At 33.4% G+C, this 25,969-nt stretch overlaps 1 protein-coding gene across 1 annotated transcript in view; it reads left to right on the forward strand.

Moving 5' to 3' along the window:
• The window catches only part of DNAH12 (dynein axonemal heavy chain 12), a 151,018-nt gene that overhangs the window by 15,249 nt on the left and 109,800 nt on the right, over positions 1-25,969 (forward strand). The window contains exons 6-14 of the mRNA XM_074344618.1: positions 2,860-3,049; positions 3,689-3,761; positions 4,364-4,522; positions 4,739-4,934; positions 5,608-5,796; positions 6,344-6,500; positions 7,137-7,228; positions 18,989-19,167; positions 20,143-20,278. Of these exons, the coding sequence (XP_074200719.1) occupies positions 2,860-3,049; positions 3,689-3,761; positions 4,364-4,522; positions 4,739-4,934; positions 5,608-5,796; positions 6,344-6,500; positions 7,137-7,228; positions 18,989-19,167; positions 20,143-20,278 (1,371 nt within the window). The remainder of the gene's footprint in view (positions 1-2,859; positions 3,050-3,688; positions 3,762-4,363; positions 4,523-4,738; positions 4,935-5,607; positions 5,797-6,343; positions 6,501-7,136; positions 7,229-18,988; positions 19,168-20,142; positions 20,279-25,969) is intronic.

Raw genomic sequence — 25,969 nt, forward strand, 5'->3', positions numbered from 1 at the left:
CATGGATGAACCTGGAGGGTATTATGCCTAGTGAAATAAGTGAGACAGAAAGACAATACTGAATGTTATCACTTATATGTGGAATCAAAAAATAAAACAAAAGAATATAATAAAACAGAAATACATAGATACAGGAAACAAACTAGTGGTTACCAGTGGGTAGAGAGAAGGGAGGAAGGACAAGATAGGGGTAGGAAATTAAGAGGTACAAACTAATATGTATAAAATAAGTAAACTATAGGATACAGTGTACAGCACAGGGAATATGGCCAATATTTTATAATAACTTTAAACAGAGTATAATCTATAAAATTTTGAATCACTATGTTGTACATCTGAAACTAACATATATTGTAAACCAACTATACTTAAATTTAAAAAGCACAATCCATGAAAGAAAAAACCTAGTAAATTATATTTCATTAAAATTAAAAACTACTGTTCAGTGAAAGACCCTGTTAAGATGATGAAAAAACAAGCTACATACTGTGAGAAAATATTCACAAATCACATATCCAACAAAGGACTTCTGTCTAGAATATTTAAGAACTCTCAAAACACAATAGTATAAAAAAAATCCAGTTAGAAAATGAGTAAAAGCCATGAATAAACATCAATAACATATGTGGATGGCAAATAAGCACACGAAAGATGCTCAGCATATTCATTATTGGGGAAATGCAAATGAAAACTATGGTGAATTATCACTACATACACATTAGAATGGATAAAATTTAAAAATTACAATTCTAGTGGACTTTTTGACACTGCTGAATATTAATTTCCTTCTAAATCCCCTTAGACTTATCTTTCTGGTCCTGTAACTATTATTTCTCTGTCATCTTCATGGGTGTTATTTGATTTCCTCATTTGTTTTTGTTGCTGCGCAGACTACAGTGTGTGGATATATAATTATTTAGCCACTCCTAAATGTTTCTAATATTTTGCTGCAATGAATAAACTGTAAGTGTGTTTTCATACAGTTGGAGGTGTATTTTCAATTTCTCAAAGTAGAACTGCTGGGTTTAGTTAGAGATTGCAAAATTTCTCTCCCAAAGGGTTGTTCCAATTTGTGTTCCTACTTGCCGCTGGTGAGAGTCCTTGATTCCCCACAGTCTCACCACAGAATGTAGGAATCATATTTTTTATTTTTTGTCAGTCTGAAAGGTGAGAAATGGTATCTTCAACTCATTTAAAGTTTCTTTTTCTAATTATGAATAAGATCAAATACCTTTTCATATGGTTAAGAGCCATTTTTATAATATTTTAATTGTGAAATGTTGGTTCATGTCTTCTGCCCATTTTTCTATTGGTTTTATTTCCCCCTAATTTTAAAAAATTGCAGTAAAATATGCATAACATAAAATTTACCATCTTAACTATTTTAAAGTGTACTGTTCAGTGGTGTTAAGTGTTTTCACATTGTTGTGCAACCAATCTCCAGAATATTTTCATCTTGCAAAACTGAAACTCTATATTCATTAAATCACTCCCCATTTCCTTCTCCCCCCAGTCCCTGGCAACTACCATACTATTTTCTGTTTTATGAATTTGACTACTCTAGATATCTCATGTAAGTGGAATCATACAGTATGTGTTTCTTCGTCATTGGCTTGTTTCATTTAGCATAATGTCCTCCAGTTTCACCCATGTCTTAAATTTTTAAGCTTTCTTTACACTTTATTTGAGAAGTATGTTTACAAGTATTTTCTCCCAGATTGTCAGTGTCTTTTGACCTTTTTTATTATGATTTTTTTTTGCCATCGAACATTTAAATTTTTTTTAGTCAAAATTTGTCATTCATTTTTTAATTTTTTGTACCTGGAATTTGAATCATAGCTAGAAAGTTTTCCCCTATCTTCAATTATAGCAGAATTTACCAGTTTTTTCTAGTCCTTGTATAGTTTCATTCTTTAATTTAAATTCCTAATCTATTTGGAACTTATTCTTATGTATGTTGGAAGGTACAAGTTAAATTTACTTTTTTCCAAATGGCTAACCAGTTGCCCTAGAACTATTTATTAAAATTGTTATCTTTGCTCCAGTGATTTGAGATGCCACATTTATCATAATATGAATTTTCCTGTGTCCTGGATCTATTTGTAGACTTTCCTTTTTTTTTTCCCCAGTAGTTTGTCTATTCATGCTCCTGTACTACACTATTCTAATTAGGGGGCTTTATAGTATGTTTAATGTCTCCTACAGCTAGTCCTTCCTTATAGATTTTCTTTTTCAGGGATTTCTTGGCTGTTCTCTCATGTTTATTTTTCCACTTGAATTTAGGCTGTACTTGCCTAGCTCCTTAAAAGTGTGTGAAGATGTTTTTATTGGCATTGCATTAAATTGTCTTGGGGACAGTCTGAAATTTTCATGTTGTTAAAGTATCTTTACCAACATCAAGTGCTGTCTTTCCATTTGTTCATGTCTATTTTTGTCAGACTGCTTATTGTTATGGGATAATTTATGAAATTATTATACTGATATTATACCAGAATATAATCTTCAAGAAAGTGGGGCTTTTTGTGTTTTGTTTTCTACTGTATCCTCAGCATTTGGAAAAATACCTGAAGATTTGTTGAATTAATGAATTAAATGAAAGAATAGTAAGTTAGACAAAGGATTTTGTTTTGCCTTGAGAACATGAAGATTACAATAAGAACATTAATTTGGTGAGAACTCATCATAAATAAAGAAAAATATAAAATAGTTTCTTTATATGTCATACTTTTGGATAAAATATTTGTATTCTGAAAATGTTTTTTTCCAAAATATTTTTACTCTGAAATGCTACAGTTGAACATACATCATTGAAATGCTACACCATTTAGAACATGTAATTTTTTCTTATTACATTCTCAGTTCAACTATCTTTATTTGAAACAATGTGTAGAAAGTAGTCCGATAGTACCTATTCAGCAGGAATGGCTGGATCACATGTTAATACTGATACCTGAGTCTTTAAAGGAGGGGAAAGAAAGAGAAGAACTCGTTCAAAGTCTCATAAATGAGGTGTCAAGTGATTTTGAAAAAAGCATGAAGAGATATTTGGGTAAGTATCATTTAACATATGCCAAACTTGTTTGTTCCCTCACCTCTCCCAACCAAAAGTAGAAATATGAAGAATGAATGACGAACATTATATGTTTAGCTATAAGTATTTCTTAGGTATTTTTTTTAAAGTTTTTATTTTGAGCCTATAATCTAGTCAAAATCTTTGTAATTTAAGGGCACTTTTTGTAATTTTTTTATGTGCTTATTAACTAAAAGCTTTTTACTTTTTACTTTGTCTTTATGGTTGTAGTTATACTATTTACAAGATTATAAGAAAATACTAATATGTTTGGGGAGATTTATTAGGGATTTAACCTTTGCAGTTTTAATTGGATCAAAATTTTTTAAGTGGCCATCCTAGTGGCTTTTGAGTAGATAGAATGAGAAAAACTGAGAACTTAACTAAAGTTTTACTGTATCTGAATTTACCTCCAAAATAGGACCAAAATAGTACCAAGAGCTTGATTTTGTTTCAAATAAAAGAGCTTTTTCTTATACTCATTTTTGATGTGTATTAAAGCATACTAGCCATTATCTGAAGTTAGAAATTTTGATTTAAGTTACGTCTTGCAGGGATTTTCAACAAGAGTTTATATATATGTTTATTTGTTTGTTTGTTTTGTTTTGTTTTTTTAAGTGCGGAGTGTTCTTGTGAGACCTCCAGTTAAATGGCTTGAAGATGAAGGAGGCCCTTTGCCTGAATCTCCTGTGTGAGTAAATTATTTTAAAAACAGCACTGCATCTAGGTTTTGATAACAGATTGAAAATAAACTGATTTTACATTCAAGGCTACAATTGTGAAGCTCAGAGGTATTTTGAAAACATTAATATATAGCACTACTGTTTTTTTTTTCCCTGAGAGGAATCCTCTACCTTAAACTTGTCTAGTTGTTGCATATACAATTATGGGAACCTCTATGGATGTATATAGCTCAACTTGGTCTTAAGTAAGCTGGAGTATGCCAGACAGACTTCTCCATCTCTTCTCCCTAGTCCTAAGGACTGAGTTTGCTTATCTCTACTTAGGGTAACTTAGCCAAAACACAGTGGAAGTTGGGGCATTCATGCTTGGCTCATCACCCTGCCTTAACCACAGATGATCTCTGTTCTTACTGAACATAATGCACTCTCAAGATCTTCATGTATTTTTATTACATGCATATCTCATAAGTTTTCTATTGCTGACCATATTTCTATCTTCTTAATCCCCAGTCTTCTCACTTTAATACTAATTCCATGTCATAAATATTATTTCCTAAAATTTAGAATGTGTTATTTGAATCCTGTTTGATGTGGTGTTTTGCTTTTCCAGGGGCCTGGATTATTCTAATCCTTGGCATTCTAACTATCTGCAGACAAGAAGTCAAATATTAGCTAATTTGCACATTGTTCATCCAACTATGAAAATGTTACTGGACCTTGGTTATACAACGTTTGCCAATACAGTTTTGCTAGACTTAACAGGAATTAGGTAAAATCCCATATTTATTAATTAGCATTTAAAATTTGAATGTCTTCTGCTTGAGTCTTTCTGATTTTGACTGTATAATATTTAAAACTGATAAATCTTCAGGACTTTTCTTTAGATTTAAAAAAATTTTTAATTTATCTTACTTGTTTCAGTAATTTGGATCAAGACCAATATCTGTTATTTGCTTTAAATCATTTTTATTTTTCTCATAAATAGAGCTAAAGGCCCAATTGATTGTGAATCACTGAAAAATGATTTATCAATACAAGCTAGAAAGGCAGAAGAGAAGATAATGAACACATGGTATCCAAAGGTTATAAATCTTTTTACAAAGAAGGAGGCACTAGAAGGCATTAAACCTGAGAAATTGGATGCATTTTATAACTGTGTTTCCACGCTTATGTCAAATCAGGTAAATACATTTTATATATTTTAAATGATAATGTTACTAAAATTAGTATTTTAAATAAATCTTATAACTTACAGTGTGCATTTCTAAGTTCCAGCTAAGTTGTAGTGGCTTCATCTTCACCTAGTAGAGTGCTGGAAATCTGACTCTCTAGGGAAAAAAAAAAGCCCTGATTTGTAGTGTTTGCCAATTTCCATGGTGTAAATAATCCCACCATGGTGATTTTCAAGCATCCAAGGGTTTAGTAACTGGCTCACGAAATTCTTAAATATTTGACAGTTGGCTCTTGTAGGAGATAGCTCTAGTATACCACTGTCCCTCATCCCATATACACATCACCCCATGACACCCTCAACCTTAGGTTTCAGGCCTCTCCTCCCTTCAGTCTTCACCATGTTGTTTGGTCTTCTGGAACTTCTTCTGTACCAGGGACAGAATTATTAAAGAATTTAGAAGATTGTGAGTTGCCGTTTTAAGATTGTTGATATTCTATAAAAAAATTAAAGTTTGTATATATTCTATTTATTTTCATAGACTATATTTATGAAGAATATATTGTGCTGAATGAAGATAATTTTCAGGACTAAATGGATTGGTAGAGTGAAATAATTACTGATTTTAGTTAAAGTTTGAATTTCTACTTTGTAAAGTAATAATAATTTATGAAATCATGCAGCTAAAGGATCTTTTAAAGAGAACTGTAGAAGGATTTGTAAAACTCTTTGACCAAGAAGATCAACGAGGGTTGCCAATATTTAAGATGGAATTGACATTTGATGATGATAAAATGGAATTTTATCCTACTTTTCAAGATTTGGAAGATGTTGTTTTGGAATTGGTTGAGCGAATAGCTGAAGCTCTGCAGGTATTCCTTTATCCATCAGGTTTCTTTAAATGGCTCTTTTTCAAAATTTTAAACTGAGTTGAAGCTGTATAAAGTGGATGTGTACATAAAATGTTACAACTCATTTTATTTCCATCCTCCAGCTTATTTTAAGTTAAAAGTACTTTCGCTTTGAGAAAGTTTCTTGGCTTAAGATCACTTTTTTCTTCTTAGAACTTTTTTTACTATGGTTACGAATTGATATTTTTGTACATGTCTCATCTTCCCTACTGAGTTGTGAACTTAAGGACAAGATCTAAGTCATCTTTGTTCTTTCTAGAGCTTTTCTAGTATAATCACTCTGACACTGTAGTTCCTTAATACATATTTGTTGAATAATAGGAAACTAACACAACTAAGGTTTTATATTAGACTACAAACAATTTTAAATCACGTTACTTTGCATCAAGTTATCTTTTCTTGGACCATTGAGATATGAAAAAAAAATTTAACAATATAGTTTAAGATCTACATATAAATCAATTGCACAGATATTTATTTCACGAATTGTCATTTTTATTTATGTTAGAATGTCCAAACAGTACCCTCTTGGCTGTCAGGAACTTCAACAACTGTGAATCTTGACACAGAACTTCCTGAACACGTGTTACAATGGGCTCTTAATACTCTGAAGGTGGCAGTACATCGTAACTTAGAAGGTGCAAGAAAACATTATGAGACATACGGTATATATGACACATTATATCTCTTTTTTGTCACAAAAGAATATCATTTTATTTTTATTAGAATTTGGTCAGATATTTGGTTGTCTGGATCTGTCATGAAAGAGCAGAGAGAACCAGAAGTGAGCATAGGCATGACTTTTGGCAGAGTCAAGGATCAAACCCAAAAAACCTGAATTCTGTTTTTCGGTCCAAAGGGTGAATGTTAACTGGAGCAGGGTGATAAAGCCAAAATGTAGAGAGATGTTGGCATAAGGAGAAAGTTAAATCAAGGGAGAAAGCAAGGTAATTTCTAAGAATAGTTTTTAAGAGCCTGTAGCTCAATAGTCTCCTCAACTGTATTATGGAGTCAGAATAGATGTTATTTGACATTCTATTAACTAAAAACTTTTATTAACTGGCTTATCTATACCTCTAAGTTATTTTACATACCCTGTTATCTTTATTTTAAAACGTCTGTGTTTAACCTGCTTTGCTTAAGTCTATTTTACGTTATTCTGTCTCTTCTTATTAAAGTATTTTAATAGTCTATTAATAATATTTAATTGAATAGACTACTCCATTCCATGACCATATGAAAAAAGCACTTTATTTTTTTAAAGAGTGTTTTGAGATTTTAATTAGATTATTAATTTTCAGTTGAAAAATATAATTGGCTCCTTGATGGGACTGCAGTTGAGCAGATAGAGACTTTTCAGGCAGAAGATCATACTTTTGATGAATACACAGAGGTAAGTGTTAATTCTGTTTTTCATTAATGTCTTTTGAATTTCTTTTTAAAATTAGGACCTTTTTATTATATAAAATAAATGCTTCAGTTTAAGTTAATAGAATTTCTTACTCAAAACATCATTTTAGTAAACTCGTAGGTTCCTCTAATTATTTAGTTACTCATATAACTCATTAATTGATTCAACAAAAATATCTTTCATCATATTCATCATACACATAGCAAGATTTCAGTGATGCAAAAATAAATAATACCTAAACATTCTCCTCAGGAGCATATATGTGGCATGGAAGTCAGACATAGAAATAACAACTATAATATATTGAGATAAGTACTAGAATGGAGATATGGACAAAGTGTTGTGGAAGCTCAGAAGAGAAAATGATTGCTTTTACCTTGGGAAATTGGTGAAGGTTTCTTGAAAAAGTGAAAAGAAAGCTGGACTTTGATTATAGGTGACAAGAGAGGGAATATAGCATGAGCAAAGGCCGGAAGTCTTTAGAGGTGTGCAGACAACATCAAATAATCCCCAAATAATTGAAGAATAGGTAACTAGAAATATAATATGTGGCAGATTTAGAGTCTGAAGTTGGAACTATAAGTTGGAGTCACATGGGAAAATCTTTCGGTATCTTTGCTCAAGAGTTTGTACTTTGTTTTGAAGGTTTTTAGCCATGGAAGTAATTTACTTGAATCTGAGTTTTAGAAAGATAATTCTGGCAGCAATAGGGGAGAACCCATTGAATCAAAAAGATTCCTATCTCCTGAAAGACCTTGTTCTATTAGTTAAAGTTAGGCTTCTGGCTCTTCATGGTCTTCCTTTCTACGGGGTCAGGGGCATCCCCAGTGCCATGTCTGCGTAAGGGACCCAGGTCTGCTTGAAAACTCTGCACCAGCACTTGCCCCCACTGAGTGCTAGAACTCTACTCCTTGCTTGTTTGTCTTAGAGGTGCAGGTTCACAAAGGCACCTGCGCAGCAAATTAGTCCCCTCTGCCTGTAAAAATCTCAGCCCTGCCTATGAAGTTGTGGAGACCCCTGGGTAGGGATTCAGGTTTCAACTCCACCTCCACCTGGGAGCCACACAGCGGGTTTCCCAGCATAAGAGCCCTCTTCCTCCTTTGCCACTCCCTCCCTGTGGGACAAGTCCTGCACTAATTTCCTTTTACTTTTTTTTTTTTCTTCTACCAGATTTTGTGAGGAATCTTGTCTTTTGAAGTAGATGATTTTCTGTCAAAGTTTAGCAAGTGTTCTGAGTGAATGGGTGGGTCTGTGGCTCTCTCTCTTCATGGGAGAGCCTGAGCTAAGAGCATCCTTCTACTCCTCCATCTTGGCACCCCGCCTTGTTATTTTATTCTTTTGATGCAGTATGGAATTGTTTTTTTTAACTTATCTTTCTTTTATTATTAGTGTATAGAAACAGAACAGGTTTCTGTATATTAACTTTGTATCCTTCAACTTTCCTGAATTTATTTATTAGGTCTAACTATTTTTTGGCAATAATTTTAGTATTTTCTTCATGTATTATCATGTCATTCACAAACAGTGACAGTTTTACTTCTTCCTTTCCAAGTTAGATGCCCTTTATTTCTTTTTCTTGTCTGTTTGTTGTGCTAGGACTTCCAATACTATGTTGAATAAAGTGGCAAGAGTAGGCTTCATTGTCTTCTTCCTGATCTTAGAGTAAATGCTTTTAACTTTTCACCATTGAGTATGATATTGGCTGTGTGATGTGGCCTTTATTATGTTGAAATATGCTCCCTCTAGACCCATTTTGCTGAGTTTTTTTTTAAATCATAAATGGAGTTGAATTGTACCAGAAGCTTTTTCTGCACCTATTGAGATGATTGTATGGTTTTTATTCTTCATTTTGTTAATATGGTGTATCACACTGATTGATTTGCAGATATTGAATCATTCTTGCATCCCTGGGATAAATTCCACTTGATCAAGGTGTATGATGCTTTTAATGTATTGTTTTGATACTATTTTGTTGAGGATTTTTACATCTGTGTTCATCATTGATATTTGCCTGTAATTTCCTTTTTCTTGTATCATCTTTGTCTGGTTTTGACATCAGGGTGATGCTGGCTTCATGTAATGAGTTTGGAAGCATTCCTTTCTCTTCAATTTTTTTGTAATAGTTTGAGGATAGGTGTTAAACTCTTCTTAAATTTTTGGTAGAATTCACCTATGAAATTGTCTGGTCCTGGACTTTTGTTTTTTGGGAGTTTTAAATTATTTATTCAAATACTTTACTGGTAATTGGTTTGTTCACATTTTCTATTTATCCTATTCAGCCATGGGAGATTGTACATTTCTCAGAATTTGTCGATTTCTTCTGGGTTGTCCATTTTATTGCTGTATAATTGTTTGTAGTACTCTTATGTTATCCTTTTTATTTCTGTTGTGTCAGTGGTAACTTTTCCTCTTTCATTTCTAGTTTTGTTTATTTTAGCCCTCTTTGTTTCTTAATGAGTCTGGCTATAGGTTTATCAATTTTGTTTATCTTTTCAAAGAACCAGCTTTTGGTTTCATTGATCTTTTCTATTGTTTTTTAAAATATCTATTTCATTTATTTCCACTCTGATTTTTATTTCTTTCCTTTTACTGTTTTAGATTTTGTTTGTTTTTCTTTTTGTAGTTCCTTTGGGTGTAATGTTACATTGTTTACTTGAGAATTTTCTTGTTTCCTGAGGTGGACTTGTATCACTTATAATTTACCTCTTAGAACTTCTTTTGCTGATCCCAGATATTTGGGGGTCATTGTGTTTCTATTTTCATTTGTTTCCAGGTATTATTTTATTCCCTCTTTGACTTCTTCAGTGGCTGATTGCTTGTTTCATTGTGGTTTTAAATTTTCATTTCACTGACAATTAATGATGTTAAACATCTTATAATGTGTTATTTTCCATCTGTCTTATCTTTTTAGAAGTAAAATGTCTGTTATAATAATTTTTACATTTTAAGCTGCATTTTTGTATTCTTAATGTTCAATTATAGATGGATTTATTTTATTGTGTTATATTATTATCAAAGTTATTATTATTGAATTTTAAGGAGTCTTTATATATTTTGAATAAAAGTCCTTTATCTGAAATATATTTTGCAAATATTTTCTCCCCGTATATGACTTGACTTTTTATTATTTGTAACCATGTTGTTCAAGGAGCAGGCATTTTAAATTTTAATGAATTTTAGTCTATCAATTTTTTTTTCTATTAAGGTTCATTCTTTTTCTGTCCCATGTAAGAAATTTTTGCCCACTCTGTGGTCAGAAAGATTTGCTTCTAGACGTTTAATAGTTTTAGCTTTTACATTTAGGTCTATTACCCATCATACATAATCTTCCCATTTGGTGTAGAATATGGGTCATGGTTCAGTGTTTTCCACTTGGGTATCAAGCTGTTCCAACATCATTTATTGAAAATATCATGTTTTCCCCATTAAATTATCTTGGCATTTTTGTTGAAATTCAGTTGACTCTATATTTATGGTCTATTTCTGGATTTTCTATTTTTTCCCATTGTTTAAAGATCTGTTCTTATGCCAATACCATGGTCTTGATTTCTGTAGTTCTCTAGTAAGTTAAAATTAGGTATTATAAGTTCTCTACTTTGTTCTTCTTTTTCAAAATTATTTTGACTACTCTAGGTCTTCTCCATATACATACCATATGTAAAATACCATATTCATTTTAAAATCAATTTCTATAAAGAAGCCAGCCGGGATTTTGATTAGAATTGCATTAAATTTCTTGATCAATTTGGGAAGAACTGTCATCTTAAAACTGAATCTTTCAGTTCATGACCATAGGATATATTTTGTTTTGTTTGAGTCTTCTTAAATTTCTCACAGCAATGTTTTATAGTTTTCATTGTACAGTTCTTGCAAATACTGTTCCTAAATTGTTTCAGGTTTTCTCAATTTTCTTGTAAATGGTATTGTTTTGTAATAGGAATTTTCATTTTCATTGCCAGTATATAGAAATATAATTCTTACATATTGAACCTGTATCTTGGGACATTGCTAAACTCACTTAATAGTCCTAGTTTTGTTTTGTTTTTTAAGTCTTAGTAGTTTGTTCTTTCTTTCTTATTTTTTTTTATTTATTTTTTAGGGGGGAGGTAATTAGGTTTACTTATTTATTTTTAGAGGAAGTCCTGGGGATTGAACCCAGGACCTTGTGGATGCTAAGCATGCGCTCTACCACTTGAGCTATACCCTCCCCTCCTCTTTCTTTCCTTTTTCTTTCTTTCTTTCTTTCTTTCTTTCTTTCTTTCTTTCTTTCTTTCTTTCTTTCTTTCTTTCTTTCTTTCTTTCTTTCTTTCTTTCTTTCTCTCTCTCTCTCTCTCTCTCTCTCTTTCTTTCTTTCTTTCTTTCTCTCTCTCTCTCTCTCTTTCTTTCTTTCTTTCAACATTTTTTATTGAGTTATAGTCATTTTACAATGTTGTATCAGATTCCAGTGTAGAGCACAATTTTTCAGTTATACATGAACATACTTATATTCCTTGTCACATTCTCTTTCGCTGTGAGCTACCACAAGATCCTGTATATATTTCCCTGTGCTATACAGTACAATCTTGTTTATCTATTCTACACATGCCTGTCAGTATGTACAAATTTTGAACTCCCAGTCTGTCCCTTCCCACCCTCCTCCCCCTGGGCAACCACAAGTTTGTATCCTGCGTCTATGAATCTGTTTCTGTTTTGTACTTATGTTTTGGGTTTTTTTTTTAGATTCCACATATGAGCGATCTCATATGGTGTTTTTCTTTCTCTTTTTGGCTTCCTTCACTTAGAATGACATCCATGTTGCTGCAAATGGTGTTACGTTGTCGGTTTTTATGGCTGAATAGTATTTTTATCCAGTCATCTGTTGATGGACATTTAGGCTGTTTCCATGTCTTGGCTATTGTAAATAGTGCTGCTATGAACATTGGGGTGCAGGTGTCTTTTTGAAGTAGGGTTCCTTCTGGATATATGCCCAGGAGCGGGATTTCTCGGTCATATGTTAAGTCTATTTTTAATCTTTTGAGGAATCTCCATACTGTTTTCCACAGTGGCTACACTAAACGACATTCCCACCAGCAGTGTAGGAGGGTTCCCTTTTCTCCACAGCATCTCCAGCATGTGTCATTTGTGAACTTTTGAATGATGGCCATTCTGACTGGTGTGAGGTGATACCTCATTGTAGTTTTGATTTGCGTTTCTCTGATAATTAGTGATATTGATCATTTTTTCATGTGCCTATTGATCATTTGTATTTCTTCCTTGGAGAATTGCTTGTTTAGGTCTTCTGCCCATTTTTGGATTGGGTTGTTTGTTTTTTTCCTTATTAAATTGTATGAGCTGCTTATATATTCTGGAGAGCAAGCCTTTGGTGGTTTCATTTGCAAAAATTTTCTCCCATTCCGTAGGTTGTCGTTTTGTTTTACTTATGGTTTCCTTTCCTGCGCAGAAGCTTATAAGTTTCATTAAGTCCCATTTGTTTATTCTTGCTTTTATTTCTATTCCTTGGGTAGATTGCCCTAGGAGAACATTTTTGAGATGTATGTCAGATAATGTTTTGCCTATATTTTCTTTTAGGAGGTTTATTGTATTTTGTCTTACGTTTAAGTCTTTGATCCATTTTGAGTTTATTTCTGTGTATGGTGTAAGGGAGTGTTCTAGCTTCACTGATTTACATGCTGCTGTCCAGTTTTCCCAGCACCATTTGCTGAAGAGACTATCTTTATTCCATTGTATATTCTTGCCTCCTTTGTCGAAGATTAGTTGACCAAAAGTTTGTGGGTTCATTTCTGGGCTCTCTATTCTGTTCCATTGGTCCATATGTCTGTTTTTGTACCAATACCATGCTGTTTTGATTACTGTAGCTCTAGTTTTTTAAAAAAAGATTCTTTAGGAAAATATTACACATACACTCATACTGTAATAGATTCTGCAAGTAAAGATATTTTAATTCCTCCTTTCCTATCTAAATGTCTCTCTTTTTCTTGCATGATTTCACTGTCAATATAGTGTTAAATAGCAGCAATGAGAGAGGACATCTTGCCTTGTTTATGATGCTGTGGAAAACACATTCATATATTCACATTAAATAAGTATAGGTTTTTTTGGTAGATGCCCTTTATCAGGTTGAAGAAATTATCTTCTATTCCAAGTTTGCCAAGTGTTTTTTATTATGGAAGGGTGCTGATTTTTGTTACATACTTTTTGGGCAAATATTGAGTTGATCATATGGTTTTTCTTTTCTCTATTAATATTTTGAATTACATTTATTGATGTTCAAATGTGAAACCAACATTGCTTTCCTGGGATAAACCCAAAATTACCCCCCAAATTAGCAGTTTAAAATAACAAACTTTTGTTACCTCACATTATCTTGTGGGTCAGGAATCAAGCTTAGTTTAGCTTCGTGCCTCTGGCTCAGAGTCTTTCTTGAGATTTCAGTCAAGCTGTCAGCTGGGTTGTGGTTTCATATAAAGACTCAACTGGAGCAGAATCGTGCTTCTAAGTTCACTCAAGTGGTCACTGACAGGATTCATTTCCCCACAGGCTGTCAAAGTTCTATTTTTGTTTACATACACATTTAGGATTACTACATTTTCTTGAAGAACATCCTTTATATCATGAAATGTCTCTTTTATCCCTGACAGTATTCCTTATTCTGAAGTCTTTTTCTCTAGCTTTAAGTTAATACTCTCTAGGTTTCATTTAAAAAAACAGCTTTATTGAAATGTAATTCACACACCATACAATTGACTTGTTTAAGATACAGTTCAGTGTTTTAAAGTATATTTATAGAGTTGTGCAAATATCATCACAATCTGATTTTAAAATATTTCACCCCCACTAAAAAATTTTACACCCAATAGCTGTCACTCCTCATTCCTACCCCAAGCTCTAGGGAACTACTAATTTCTTTCTATAGATTTGCCTATTCTTGATGCTCATATAAATGGAATTATACGGTCTTTTGTGACTGGCTTCTTTCATTTTCAAGGTTCCTACCAGCAGTCCCCTACTCTGGCTCTCTTCCTCAAACTAGCCAGTCTATGGCTTAAGCCCATATCTTCACTAAATCCCTGAATCTTCCTCACTGTTGCTCCCTACCACAACCTTCACTGTTTTTGAGGACACACTTAGGCTTGAACTTTTCTGTGCTCTATTGCAAATGAAGTCAGTTCCTTTGGGAAAAGATTAGGAGGTATCTATTTTCTTTTCTTTTCTTTTTTTTTTTTTGTATATATTTTTATTGAAGTATAGTCAGTTTACAATGTTGTGTCAATTTCTGGTGTACAGCATAATGCTTCAGTGATACATGAACATACGTATATTCTTTATCATCATAAGTTACTACAAGATATTGAATATAGTTCCCTGTGCTACACAGTATGAACCTTTTGTTTATCTATTTTATATATATTAGTTAGTATCTGCAAATCTCGAGCCCCCAATTTATCCCTTTCCACCCCCTTCCCCCCGCCCCCATAACCATAAGTTTGTTTTCTGTGTCTGTGAGTCAGTTTCTGTTTTGTAAACAAGTTTGTTTGTCTTTTTTTTAGATTCCACATACAAGTGATATCATATGGTATTTTTCTTTCTTAGGAGGTATCTGTTTTATGACCTGCTTCCCCTTCACCCTCAGGAAAAATCTCTGGGCCAAGGCCCTGGAACTGGGAATGGGGATGTGATATGCTTCTCTCAGTGATAATCCCACTTAAGGAGCTGAACATTCAGTGGAACAGAGAGCAGTAACCTGAGGTTTTCTTGTCTTTCTTCTGGCATGGAACTGCCACCTTTACCAGCTGGGCAAGTGTGATTGGTGTCCCAGTATTCTCAGTGGTACCAAGACCAAGGTAGACCCTCCCTTCCATGAGTGGTATCTGGGTGAAACAAGGAGTCCTTGCCTCCCAGTTGCACTCACCAGGAATCTTGATTCAGCAACAGCTAGTTAAGCCCTTCAGCTGGAAGCTATGGGGAGAGAGAGCCCTGTGTTCTTGAGTGCACTTGTCTAGAGTGGAATTTCCACCTTGCTGAGCTGGGAGCAGGGAGGGAGGGAACAATCCAGGTTCAAATACTACAGAGTCTCAACTTTTTTTAACCAAATTTTAATGGATTTTAATGAATAGATATTTCCTCATTTTATGCATACTCTTATGACCATTTTCAGAAGCTTTAATTTAAATACTTGTTTTTAAAGTAATTTTCAGCAGGTGCACAGAACTCATGTTGTCATGCTGGAATTCTTTTCTGGGTTTCTTTCTGTAATGTTTTTAAAATCTGGCTTCTTTTAAGATTTTCTCTTTTTTGTTGTTTTTAGCTAGTTGATTGTCAAGTGCTTTTGCGTTGTTTCTTTTGTATTTCTTCTCAGAAAATACTGTTAAGATTCTTAGATCTGAATAGTTCTCACCAAGCTTGGAAAACATTCAGACATTATTACTTCAATTTAACATTCAGACATTATTACTTCAATTTTTTCGTCTGTCTTCCTCTTTCCCCAATTCTAAAATTTCAATTATGTATATATTAGACTGTTTGACATTATTCTAGAGGTTACTGAAGTTCTTTTTTGTTTTTTTTAATTTATTTTTTGCCAGGAGAGGGAGGTAATTAGGTTGATTTATTTACTTATTTTTAGAGGAAGTACTGGGAATTGAACCCAGGAACTCTGCATGCTAAGCATGTGCTCTACCACTTGAGGTACACCCTCCCTCCTGAAGTTCTGTTCAGAGTTTTCAGTTTCTTCTCTCTATGCTTCATTCTGGATAATTGTAGCATCATTTTAAGTACATTAATCTTTTCTTCTCTGGTGTTAAGCTGCCCTTATTCATATAAGTAACATTTTCATTTCAGGTATTATATTTTACCAATTTTTTGGTAAATTTTATTTTCTCTTTCTTATGTTCATATTTTCTTTTACATTCTTGAACATATAGAGCATATTTCCAATAGGTTACATGGAGGCTGGTCTGCATCATTTCAATCTGTCAAATAGTGCTTTTCCACTTTTCCCCCAATTTTTTGTGTTCTACAAGTCCTGTACTTGTTTTGTTAAATTTAATTTCTAAGTATTTTATTTTTTGAAGCTATTATAAATGGAATTATTTTCTTAATTTCATTTTTGAATTATTGATCGCTAATGTCTAGAAGTAGTTGATTTCTGAATATTGGTATTTCTGTATATATTATCCTACAACTTTGTTGAATTTGTTTATTAGTTGTCATAGTTTTATGTGTATGTGTGTGTATTGTTTAGGATTTTCTATATACAATATCATGTCATTTACAAATATAGATTGTCTTACTTTTTCCTTTTTTAATATGGTTGCCTTTTATTTATTTTTCTTGCCTAATTTCCCTGGCTAGTACCTCTCGTACAATGTTGGATAGAAGTAGTGAGAGTGGATTTCTTTATCTTGTTCTTGATCTTAGAGGGAAAACATTAATTTTTTAAACCATTAAGTACAATATTGTAGATTTTTCCTAAATACTCCTTATCAAGTTGAGGACATTGCCTTTTATGTCTTTTATTCCTGGTTTGTTAAGTGTTACTATCACAAAAGAGTGTTGAATGGTGTTAAATGCTGTTTCTGCATCTATAAGATGATTATATGTTTTTTTCTAGTATGCATACTTTTTATCTTACCTGGTTTTTATGTGTTTGTAAAAATACATAATGGATTCATAAATGCATTATTACTTTCACAAAGTCAGAGATGGCATATTCTCTTTCATTTTTATTTTATCATATATCGATACAATGCTGTGCAGAGAATAGGCACAGTAAATGTTCTATGAGCTAACAGCTACATTTTTTTGGTCCTAGCCATAACCTGTAGTATCTGTAAACCCTAAATATCTAAGCTGAGCATATGTTTCATTGGGTTTCACAATGACTCTTTCCTTAGGTCTAGTATTTTACTGTGAAAATTTCTAGAATTTTATAATTTCTGGATGGTTTACATAACTATATAAAAATTTACTTTTAAGTTTAGTAATAGATCTCTGGGTTTCTTTGTCAATTATGAGATACTGTAGTTGTGACTGGTATGCCTATTTGGGAGAAATAAAAAATATGAACTATAACATATATATAGATGAAATGATGTGATGCTTAGAATTTGTGTAAAAATAAAATGGAAGGGGAGTGGTTAGGGGTATAGAGAAAACAAGGTTGGCCATGAGTTCATAATTGTTGAAGTTGGATGATGGGTACATTTTGCCTACTTTTGTGTGTTTAAAATATTCCACTTAAAAAGTGTAATATAACTGTGAAATATAATATAAAAAAGTATATAAAGCATATATGTACAGATTTATATAGATAATTATAACTTAATAACCACCTAGATTAAGAATTAGAATTTTGTAGCATTTCAGAAGCCACCCATGTGCCTCTTTTCAACCATGATCCCCCTTCTTTATTGGTAACTATTATCCTGACATTTGTTGCTTTTCTTTCTAGTAAGCACCTATACATTCATCCTGAAGTAATATAGTTTAGTTTTGCCCCATGATAAGTTGATATGAAAGATATATCATATATATATATATATTCTTTCACTCATCATTGTGAAATTCAACTATTTTTTGCATACAGTCATAGTCTGTTACAACATAGCACTCTAACGTATGAATATGCCATCCTTTCTACTGTAAATGGACATTTGTGTTGTTTCCAGTGTGCCATATTTTCTTTTATCCAGCCCATTTTCTTATCCATATAATTATAATCCAGAAAAACTGGATGATGGCACTTGAGAAAAGTGAAATATCTGTTCTCCCTTCTCTGGTGCCATCAGCTCTATCTACTCTCTATTTGGTATATTTCCAACCAAGAACCATGACTGCTCAATGTAGTCTTTGAACTAATTAATTAGTATCCTTGGTTCCATTAAACATTGAAAATTTTAAGCCCAACTCACCAAATACTGGAGACTCTAGAAAAATAGGGTAGCTTTGAGAAAGAAGGAAATAAAGAAAAACTCTTCTCAAGGCAGAATAAAAGCAACATGGGGCATTTTGGTGGAGGGTGGGGATGAGGTGAGGAGGAAGGTAGAGAGGGAACATTAAAGATGGATTGTGAAAATTCAGTCAAAGTTACCCAAAGTTGGTAGATATGTTTCATTTTCCATAAAACTTGTTACAATACAGTTTGTCAGGTTTTCTTCCATACTGCTTTGCTCAATTTTTAAAAATTATCCCAGTGTCTAGATATTAAGAATTTATATAAATTCCAATATCTTGGAACTTTGGTAAATAGCAGAGCACAGTGTTTCTCTCCTTCTGGATTATTTTGACCCAAACCAAATTTAAGTGTTTCTTACATTTATTTCCCTGAAGATTGAATTAGAATTTTCAGTGAGGTATCAGTAATGGCACAAGCAACTATTAGTCAACTATACAAATTGTCATATGATATAGATTTGATTTTAAACCAAGAGCTGAGTTTACTTAGATGATAGTTTTTTTAATTGTTACTGAGGGAAATTTCACCTTGTGAAATGTCCAGATATTGATGGTATAAATGGCATTGTATTGGATTTTAACTGGTAAATTGGTAAATTCCTTAATGAAAGGACAGATGAAAAAAGATTTCATGTAACAATGGAAAAAATTTTAGTCACTTAGCAAAGAGAAATGAGTTTACGTTTATATCATATGATTAAGATTTTTCACCATACTATTGTACTAAAAAATCAATGATGAATTTGAAAATTCTAAGCATTTTTGTTTTAAATGCTTTTTTTTTTTAAGTTTATAGGAAAATTTTTCAGCCTTGCTTCAGAAATAATGCTTTTGCCTCAGTGGGTTCATTTTCCTATGGTGCGTTTGGATTGTGAAGATTTGAAGACAGGCCTAACAAACAAAGCAAAAGCCTTTGCAAACTTATTATTAAATGACATAGCTTCAAAACATAGGAAAGAAAATGAATGGTAAGTAGAATTAGTTGCCAAGTAGAATTAGAAATTAGAATTAGTTGCCAAACTGAGAATTACAGGGCTAGAAGAGGTAGTTTGCTGATAACAATTCTTGTTTAAAAATAAAAGATTAACATGTAAGTAGTTACAAGTTTTTCTCTATTGATGCCTCCTAAGGAGGTTTCTTTGTGGTCCTGTTGGTCTGGTTTCTTCTCATTTGATACTGTATGAGACTAGTTTTGAGGCAACCCAGGATTTTTTTCAAATAAGAAATTGACATAAACCAGCATTTGGATACAGGTTGCACAATAATGGAAAGACCACAGACTTTCAGTGATATTGGGAAGATCTGGGATCATTCCTGACCACAATATTTACTTGTTGTGTCACCTAGTTTATTTTTTGCATCTGTAAAATGGAGATAGTAATACCTAGTTTGCAGCGTGGCTGTAAGATTGGATTCATGAACTACTAGCTGAATGTGTCATGCAGATGTGTTTTATGTGTCTCATATTGTGTTGTATTTTCTTCAAACAAATTTTGAATTTGCTATCAACATTTCAAACTTAGGAGAGTACACACACATACACACACACACGCACTCCAGATCCTTATTTCTCTTGAAGAAGTTGGAAGACCTTGCCACACTGGGCTTGCAGTGGTAAATGGAGCTGAGAAGCACCTTTCCCTTTGACAGGGAGAATGTCCCTGGTTCATTCACCCAGTGTTCAAGCAACTGATCCTCCAACTCATTTAACTCATTTGTTACCTGTCTGGCCCCTCTTAGTTTGTAACTTCTGTAAGGATGTGTAGATATAGATGTATGTTGAATAATGTAAGATAATTTATACTTAAGTATTTTAAGATACCTTAGTGAATTAATTAATTATTTTAGGATATTACAGTTTCTATTTTATGGTAATCATAGTGACACTAAGTGTGATATGTTATTAGTTACTACAATTATAATAAAGCAGAATGTTATGTCAGTATTTGCAGTGAATTTGAAGCAATTAAAGAGCATGCATTAAAAGTCCCTGAGACAACAGAAGAGATGATGGATCTTGTATCTTATGTAGAAAAAGCCCGAACAGTAGGAATTCATGAGTTGGTTTCACGGATCAAGGTAAGAATTTTTAATATATAAGAATAGGTAAAAAGCAAATTTCTTCTGTATAGCACAGGGGATTCTATTCAATATCTTGTAATAACTTTTAATGAAAAAGAACATGGAAATGAATATATGTATATATATGCATGATTGAGGCATTATGCTGTACACCAGAAACTAACACATTGTGAATGACTATACTTCAACTAAAAGAAGAAAAGAATTTTAAAAATTTACATATTTTAAAAGTTTTTTTCATTGTGAGATATGATAAACATATTGAAAATGTATAAAGCATATAGTTAAACAAAGTTATAATGGAGCACCTATGTTGCTACCACGCAGGTCAAGAAATAGAATATTGCCAGCACCCCAGAAGCCCTCTGCTTATGACTTTCTGATCATAACTAATTCCCTTCCTCTATCTCCTATAGATGTCCACTTAGTTTCTTGATTTATAATCATTTTACAATGTTGTGTCAAATTCCAGTGTTCAGCACAAATTTTCAGTTATTCATGGACATATACACACTCATTGTCACATTTTTTTTCTCTGTGAGTTATCATAACATTTTGTGTATATTTCCCTGTGCTATACAGTGTAGTCTATTCTACAATTTTGAAATCCCAGTCTATCCCTTCCCACCCTCCACCCCACTGGTAACCACAAGTCTGTATTCTCTGTCTGTGAGTCTATTTCTGTCCTTTATTTATGCTTTGTTTTTGTTTGTTTGTTTGTTTTTGTTTTTGTTTTTTAGATTCCACATATGAGCGATCTCATATGGTATTTTTCGTTCTCTTTCTGGCTTACTTCACTTAGAATGACATTCTCCAGGAGCATCCATGTTGCTGCAAATGGCATTATGTTGTCAGTTTTTATGGCTGAGTAGTATTCCATTGTATAAATATACCACCTCTTCTTTATCCAGTCATCTGTTGATGGACATTTAGGCTGTTTCCATGTTTTGGCTATTGTAAATAGTGCTGCTATGAACATTGGGGTGCAGGTGTCATCCTGAAGTAGATTTCCTTCTGGATACAAGCCCAGGAGTGGGATTCCTGGGTCATATGGTAAGTCTATTCCTAGTCTTTTGAGGAATCTCCACACTGTTTTCCATAGTGGCTGCACCAAACTGCATTCCCACCAGCACTGTAGGAGGGTTCCCCTTTCTCCACAGCCTCTCCAGCATTTGTCATTTGTGGATTTTTGAATGACAGCCATTCTGACTGGTGTGAGGTGATACCTCGTTGTAGTTTTGATTTGCATTTCTCTGATAATTAGTGATATTGAGCATTTTTTCATGTGCTTTTTGATCATTTGTATGTCTTCCTTGGAGAATTGCTTGTTTAGGTCTTCTGCCCATTTTTGGATTGGGTTGTTTATTTTTTTCTTATTGAGTCGTATGAGCTGCTTATATATTCTGGAGATGAAGCCTTTGTTGGTTTCACTTGCAAAAATTTTCTCCCATTCCATAGGTTTTCTTCTTGTTTTATTTCTGGTTTCCTTTGCTGTGCAGAAGCTGGTAAGTTTCATTAGGTCCCATTTGTTTATTCTTGCTTTTATTTCTTCTAGGAGAAAATTTTTGAAATGTATGTCAGATAATGTTTTGCCTATGTTTTCCTCTAGGAGGTTTATTGTATCTTGTCTTATGTTTAAGTCTTTAATCCATTTTGAGTTGATTTTTGTATATGGTGTAAGGGAGTGTTCTAGCTTCATTGTTTTACATGCTGCTGTCCAGTTTTCCCAGCACCATTTGCTGAAGAGACTGTCTTTATTCCAATGTATATTCTTGCCTCCTTTGTCAAAGATGAGTTGACCAAAAGTTTGTGGGTTCATTTCTGGGCTCTCTATTCTGTTCCATTGGTCTATATGTCTGTTTTGGTACCAATACCATGCTCTCTTGATGACTGTAGCTCTATAGTATTGTCTGAAGTCTGGGAGAGTTATTCCTCCAGCCTCTTTCTTTCTCTTCAGTAATGCTTTGGCAATTCTAGGTCTTTGATGGTTCCATATGAATTTTATTATGATTTTTTCTAGTTCTGTGAAATATGTCCTGGGCAATTGGATAGGGATTGCATTAAATCTGTAGATTGCCTTGGGCAGTGTGACCATTTTAACAATATTGATTCTTCCAATCCAAGAGCATGGAACATCTTTCCATTTTTTAAAGTCTTCTTTAATTTCCTTCATCACTGGTTTATAGTTTTCTGTGTATAATTCTTTCACCTCCTTGGTTAGATTTATTCCCAGATATTTTATTACTTTGGGTGCTATTTTAAAGGGGATTATTTCTTTACTTTCTTCTTCTGTTGATTTATCGTTAGTGTAAAGAAATGCAACTGATTTTTGAACGTTAATTTTGTAACCTGCTACCTTGCTGAATTCTTCAATCAGCTCTAGTAGCTTTTGTGTGGACCTTTTAGGGTTTTCTATATATAGTAACATGTCATCAGCATATAATGACACTTTTACCTCTTCTTTTCCAATTTGGATCCCTTTTATTTCTTTCTCTTGCCTGACTGCTGTGGCTAGGACTTCCAGGACTATGTTGAATAGGAGTGGTGATAGTGGGCATCCTTGTCTTGTCCCAGATTTTAGTGGGAAGCTTTTGAGTTTTTCACCGTTGAGTACTATGCTGGCTGTAGGTTTGTCATATATAGCTTTTATTATGTTGAGATATGTTCCCTCTATACCCACTTTGGCGAGAGTTTTTATCATAAATGGGTGTTGAATTTTATCAAATGCTTTTTCTGCATCGATTGAGATGATCATGTGGTTTTTGTCCTTTCTCTTGTTGATGTGATGTATTACACTGATTGATTTGCGTATGTTGAACCAGCCTTGTGTCCCTGGGATGAACCCCACTTGGTCATGATGTATAATCTTTTTTATGTGTTGTTGGATTCTATTTGCTAAAATTTTGGTGAGGATTTTGGCGTCTATGTTCATCAGTGATATTGGCCTATAATTCTCTTTTTTGGTAGTGTCTTTGCCTGGTTTTGGTATCAGGGTGATGGTGGCTTCATAGAATGAGTTTGGGAGTATTCCCTCCTTTTCAATCATCTGGAAGAGTTTGAGAAGGACTGGTATGAGTTCTTCTTTGTATGTTTGGTAGAATTCCCCGGTGAAGCCGTCCGGTCCTGGACTTTTATTTGTAGGGAGGTTTTTAATTGCCATTTCTATTTCCTTTCTAGTGATCAGATTGTTCAAGTGTTCAGATTCTTCTTGATTCAGTTTTGGTGGACAGTATGTTTCCAGAAACTTGTCCATCTCCTCTAGGTTATCCAGTTTGGTTCCATATAGTTTTTCATAATATTCTCGTATGATATTCTGTATTTCTATTTTGTTTGTTGTAATTTCTCCATTTTCCTTTCTTATTTTGCTAATTTGTGCTCTCTCTTTTTTCTTCTTTGTGAGTTTGGCCAGAGGTTTGTCGATTTTATTTACTTTTTCAAAAAACCAGCTTTTGGTTTGGTTGATTTTTTCTATGGTCTTGTTAATCTCTATTGTATTTAATTCCTCTCTGATCTTTATTATTTCCTTCCTTCTGCTGCTTTTTGGGGCTTTTTGTTCTTTTTCTAATTCATTCAGGTGGTGGGTTAAATTGTTTATTTGAGATTGTTATTCTTTTTTGAGGAAGGCCTATATCGCTATAAACTTCCCTCTTAGCACTGCCTTTGCTGTGTCCCATAGGTTTTGAGTGGTTGTGCTTTCATTATCATTTGTCTCAAGGTATTTTTTAATTTCAGCTTTGATTTCCTCATTGATCCATTGTTTTTTCAATAACGTATTGTTTAATCTCCATGCTTTCCTTTTTTTCTCCTTTGTTTCTCTGTTGTTGATTTCCAGTTTCATGGCATTGTGGTCAGTAAAGATGCTTGAGATAATTTCTATCTTCTTAAAGTTGTTGAGGTTTCTTTTGTGCCCAAGTACATGATCGATCCTGGAAAATGTTCCATGTGCACTTGAAAAGAATGTATATCCTATTTTTGGGGGGTGTAATGCTCTGAAAATATCCACCAAATCTAGTTTTTCTATTGTAGTATTTAATTTCTCTGTTGCCTTGTTTATTTTCTGTCTGGAAGATCTGTCTAGTGATGTTAATGCAGTGTTAAAATCTCCAACTATGATTGTATTCCCATCAATATCCCCCTTTATCTCTGTTAGTAATTCTTGTATGTACTTAGGTGCTCCTATATTGGGTGCATATATATTAACGAGTGTAATATCCTCATCTTGTATCACTCCTTTAATCATTATAAAATGTCCTTCTTTATCTTTCTTTATGGCCTTTGTTTTAAAGTCTATTTTGTCTGAAATCAGTACTGCAACACCTGCTTTTTTGGCTTTTCCATTTGCATGGAATATCCTTTTCCATCCTTTCACTCTCAATCTATATGTGTCCTTCTCCCTAAAGTGGGTCTCTTGTATGCAGCATATTGAAGGTTCTTGCTTTATTATCCAGTCTGCCACTCTGTGTCTTTTGACTGGAGCATTTAGTCCATTAACATTTACAGTAATTAATGATAGATGTGTGTTTATTGCCATTTTGAACTTATCTTTGCAGTTGAATTGGTATATCCTCTTTGTTCCTTTCTTCTTCCTTTTGTGGTTTGGTAATTTTCCTTTGTATTACCATGGACTTTAATTTTTGTGACTCCTTTGTAAATTTTTGGCTTGTGGTTACCCTTTTTTGTAAATCTATCAACCCATTACTATAACTGTTTTTATTAAACTGATAGTAACATGATCTCAAACCCAACCTACTGTTAAAAAAAATTTAAAAAGAAAGAAAAAAATATTCTATATTTCCCTGCCTCCCTCTCCCACTCTCAGTAATTTGTATGTCTTCTTTTATAATTTCATGTTTACTTTATTTGTAATTCATGAGTTATCACCATTCCAGTTGTGTGTTTCTCATTTCTGTAGCATCCTGCTGCTTTTCTATTTAGAATAGCCCTTTCAATATTTCTTTTAGCATGGGTTTAGTGTTGCTAAACTCCTGCAGCTTTTTTTTGTCTGTGAAACTCTTTATTTCTCATTCTATCCTCAAGGATAGCCTTGCTGGATAAAGGATCCTAGGCTGCATCTTTTTTTCATTCAGGGCTTTGAATATATCTTGCCACTCCCTTCTGGCCTGTAGTGTTTGTGTAGAGAAATCAGCTGAGAGCCTTATGGGGGTTCCCTTGTAACTTACTCTTTGCTTCTCTCTTGCTGCCTTTAGAATCATTTCTTTATCCTTGACTCTGGCCATCTTGATTATGATATGTCTTGGTGTGGGTCTATTTGGGTTCTTCCTGTTTGGGACCCTCTGAGCTTCCTGTACTTGGATATCTGATTCCTTCTTTAAGTTTGGGAAGTTTTCAGTCATGATTTCTTCAAAAACCTTTTCAATCCCCTTTGATCTTTCTTCTCCTTCTGGGACCCCTATGATGCGAAGATTGGGACGCTTTCTATTATCCCATAGGTCCCTTATGCTATTTTCATTATTTTTTATTTGCTTCTCTTGTAGTTCTTCTGAATGGGTGCTTTCTATTGCCCTGTCTTGTAGATCACTAATTCGTTCCTCTGCATTATCTAGTCGGCTTTGCACAGCTATTAAATCATTCCTCATCTCTGTCAATGAGTTTACCCATTCTACTTGGCTCTTCTTTATAGCTTCAATTTCATTTTTGACATATTTTATATCTCTAAACACTATCTCT

The sequence above is a fragment of the Camelus bactrianus genome, chromosome 17 (genome assembly GCF_048773025.1).
Source record: "Camelus bactrianus isolate YW-2024 breed Bactrian camel chromosome 17, ASM4877302v1, whole genome shotgun sequence".
Classification (NCBI taxonomy): Eukaryota; Metazoa; Chordata; class Mammalia; order Artiodactyla; family Camelidae; genus Camelus; species Camelus bactrianus.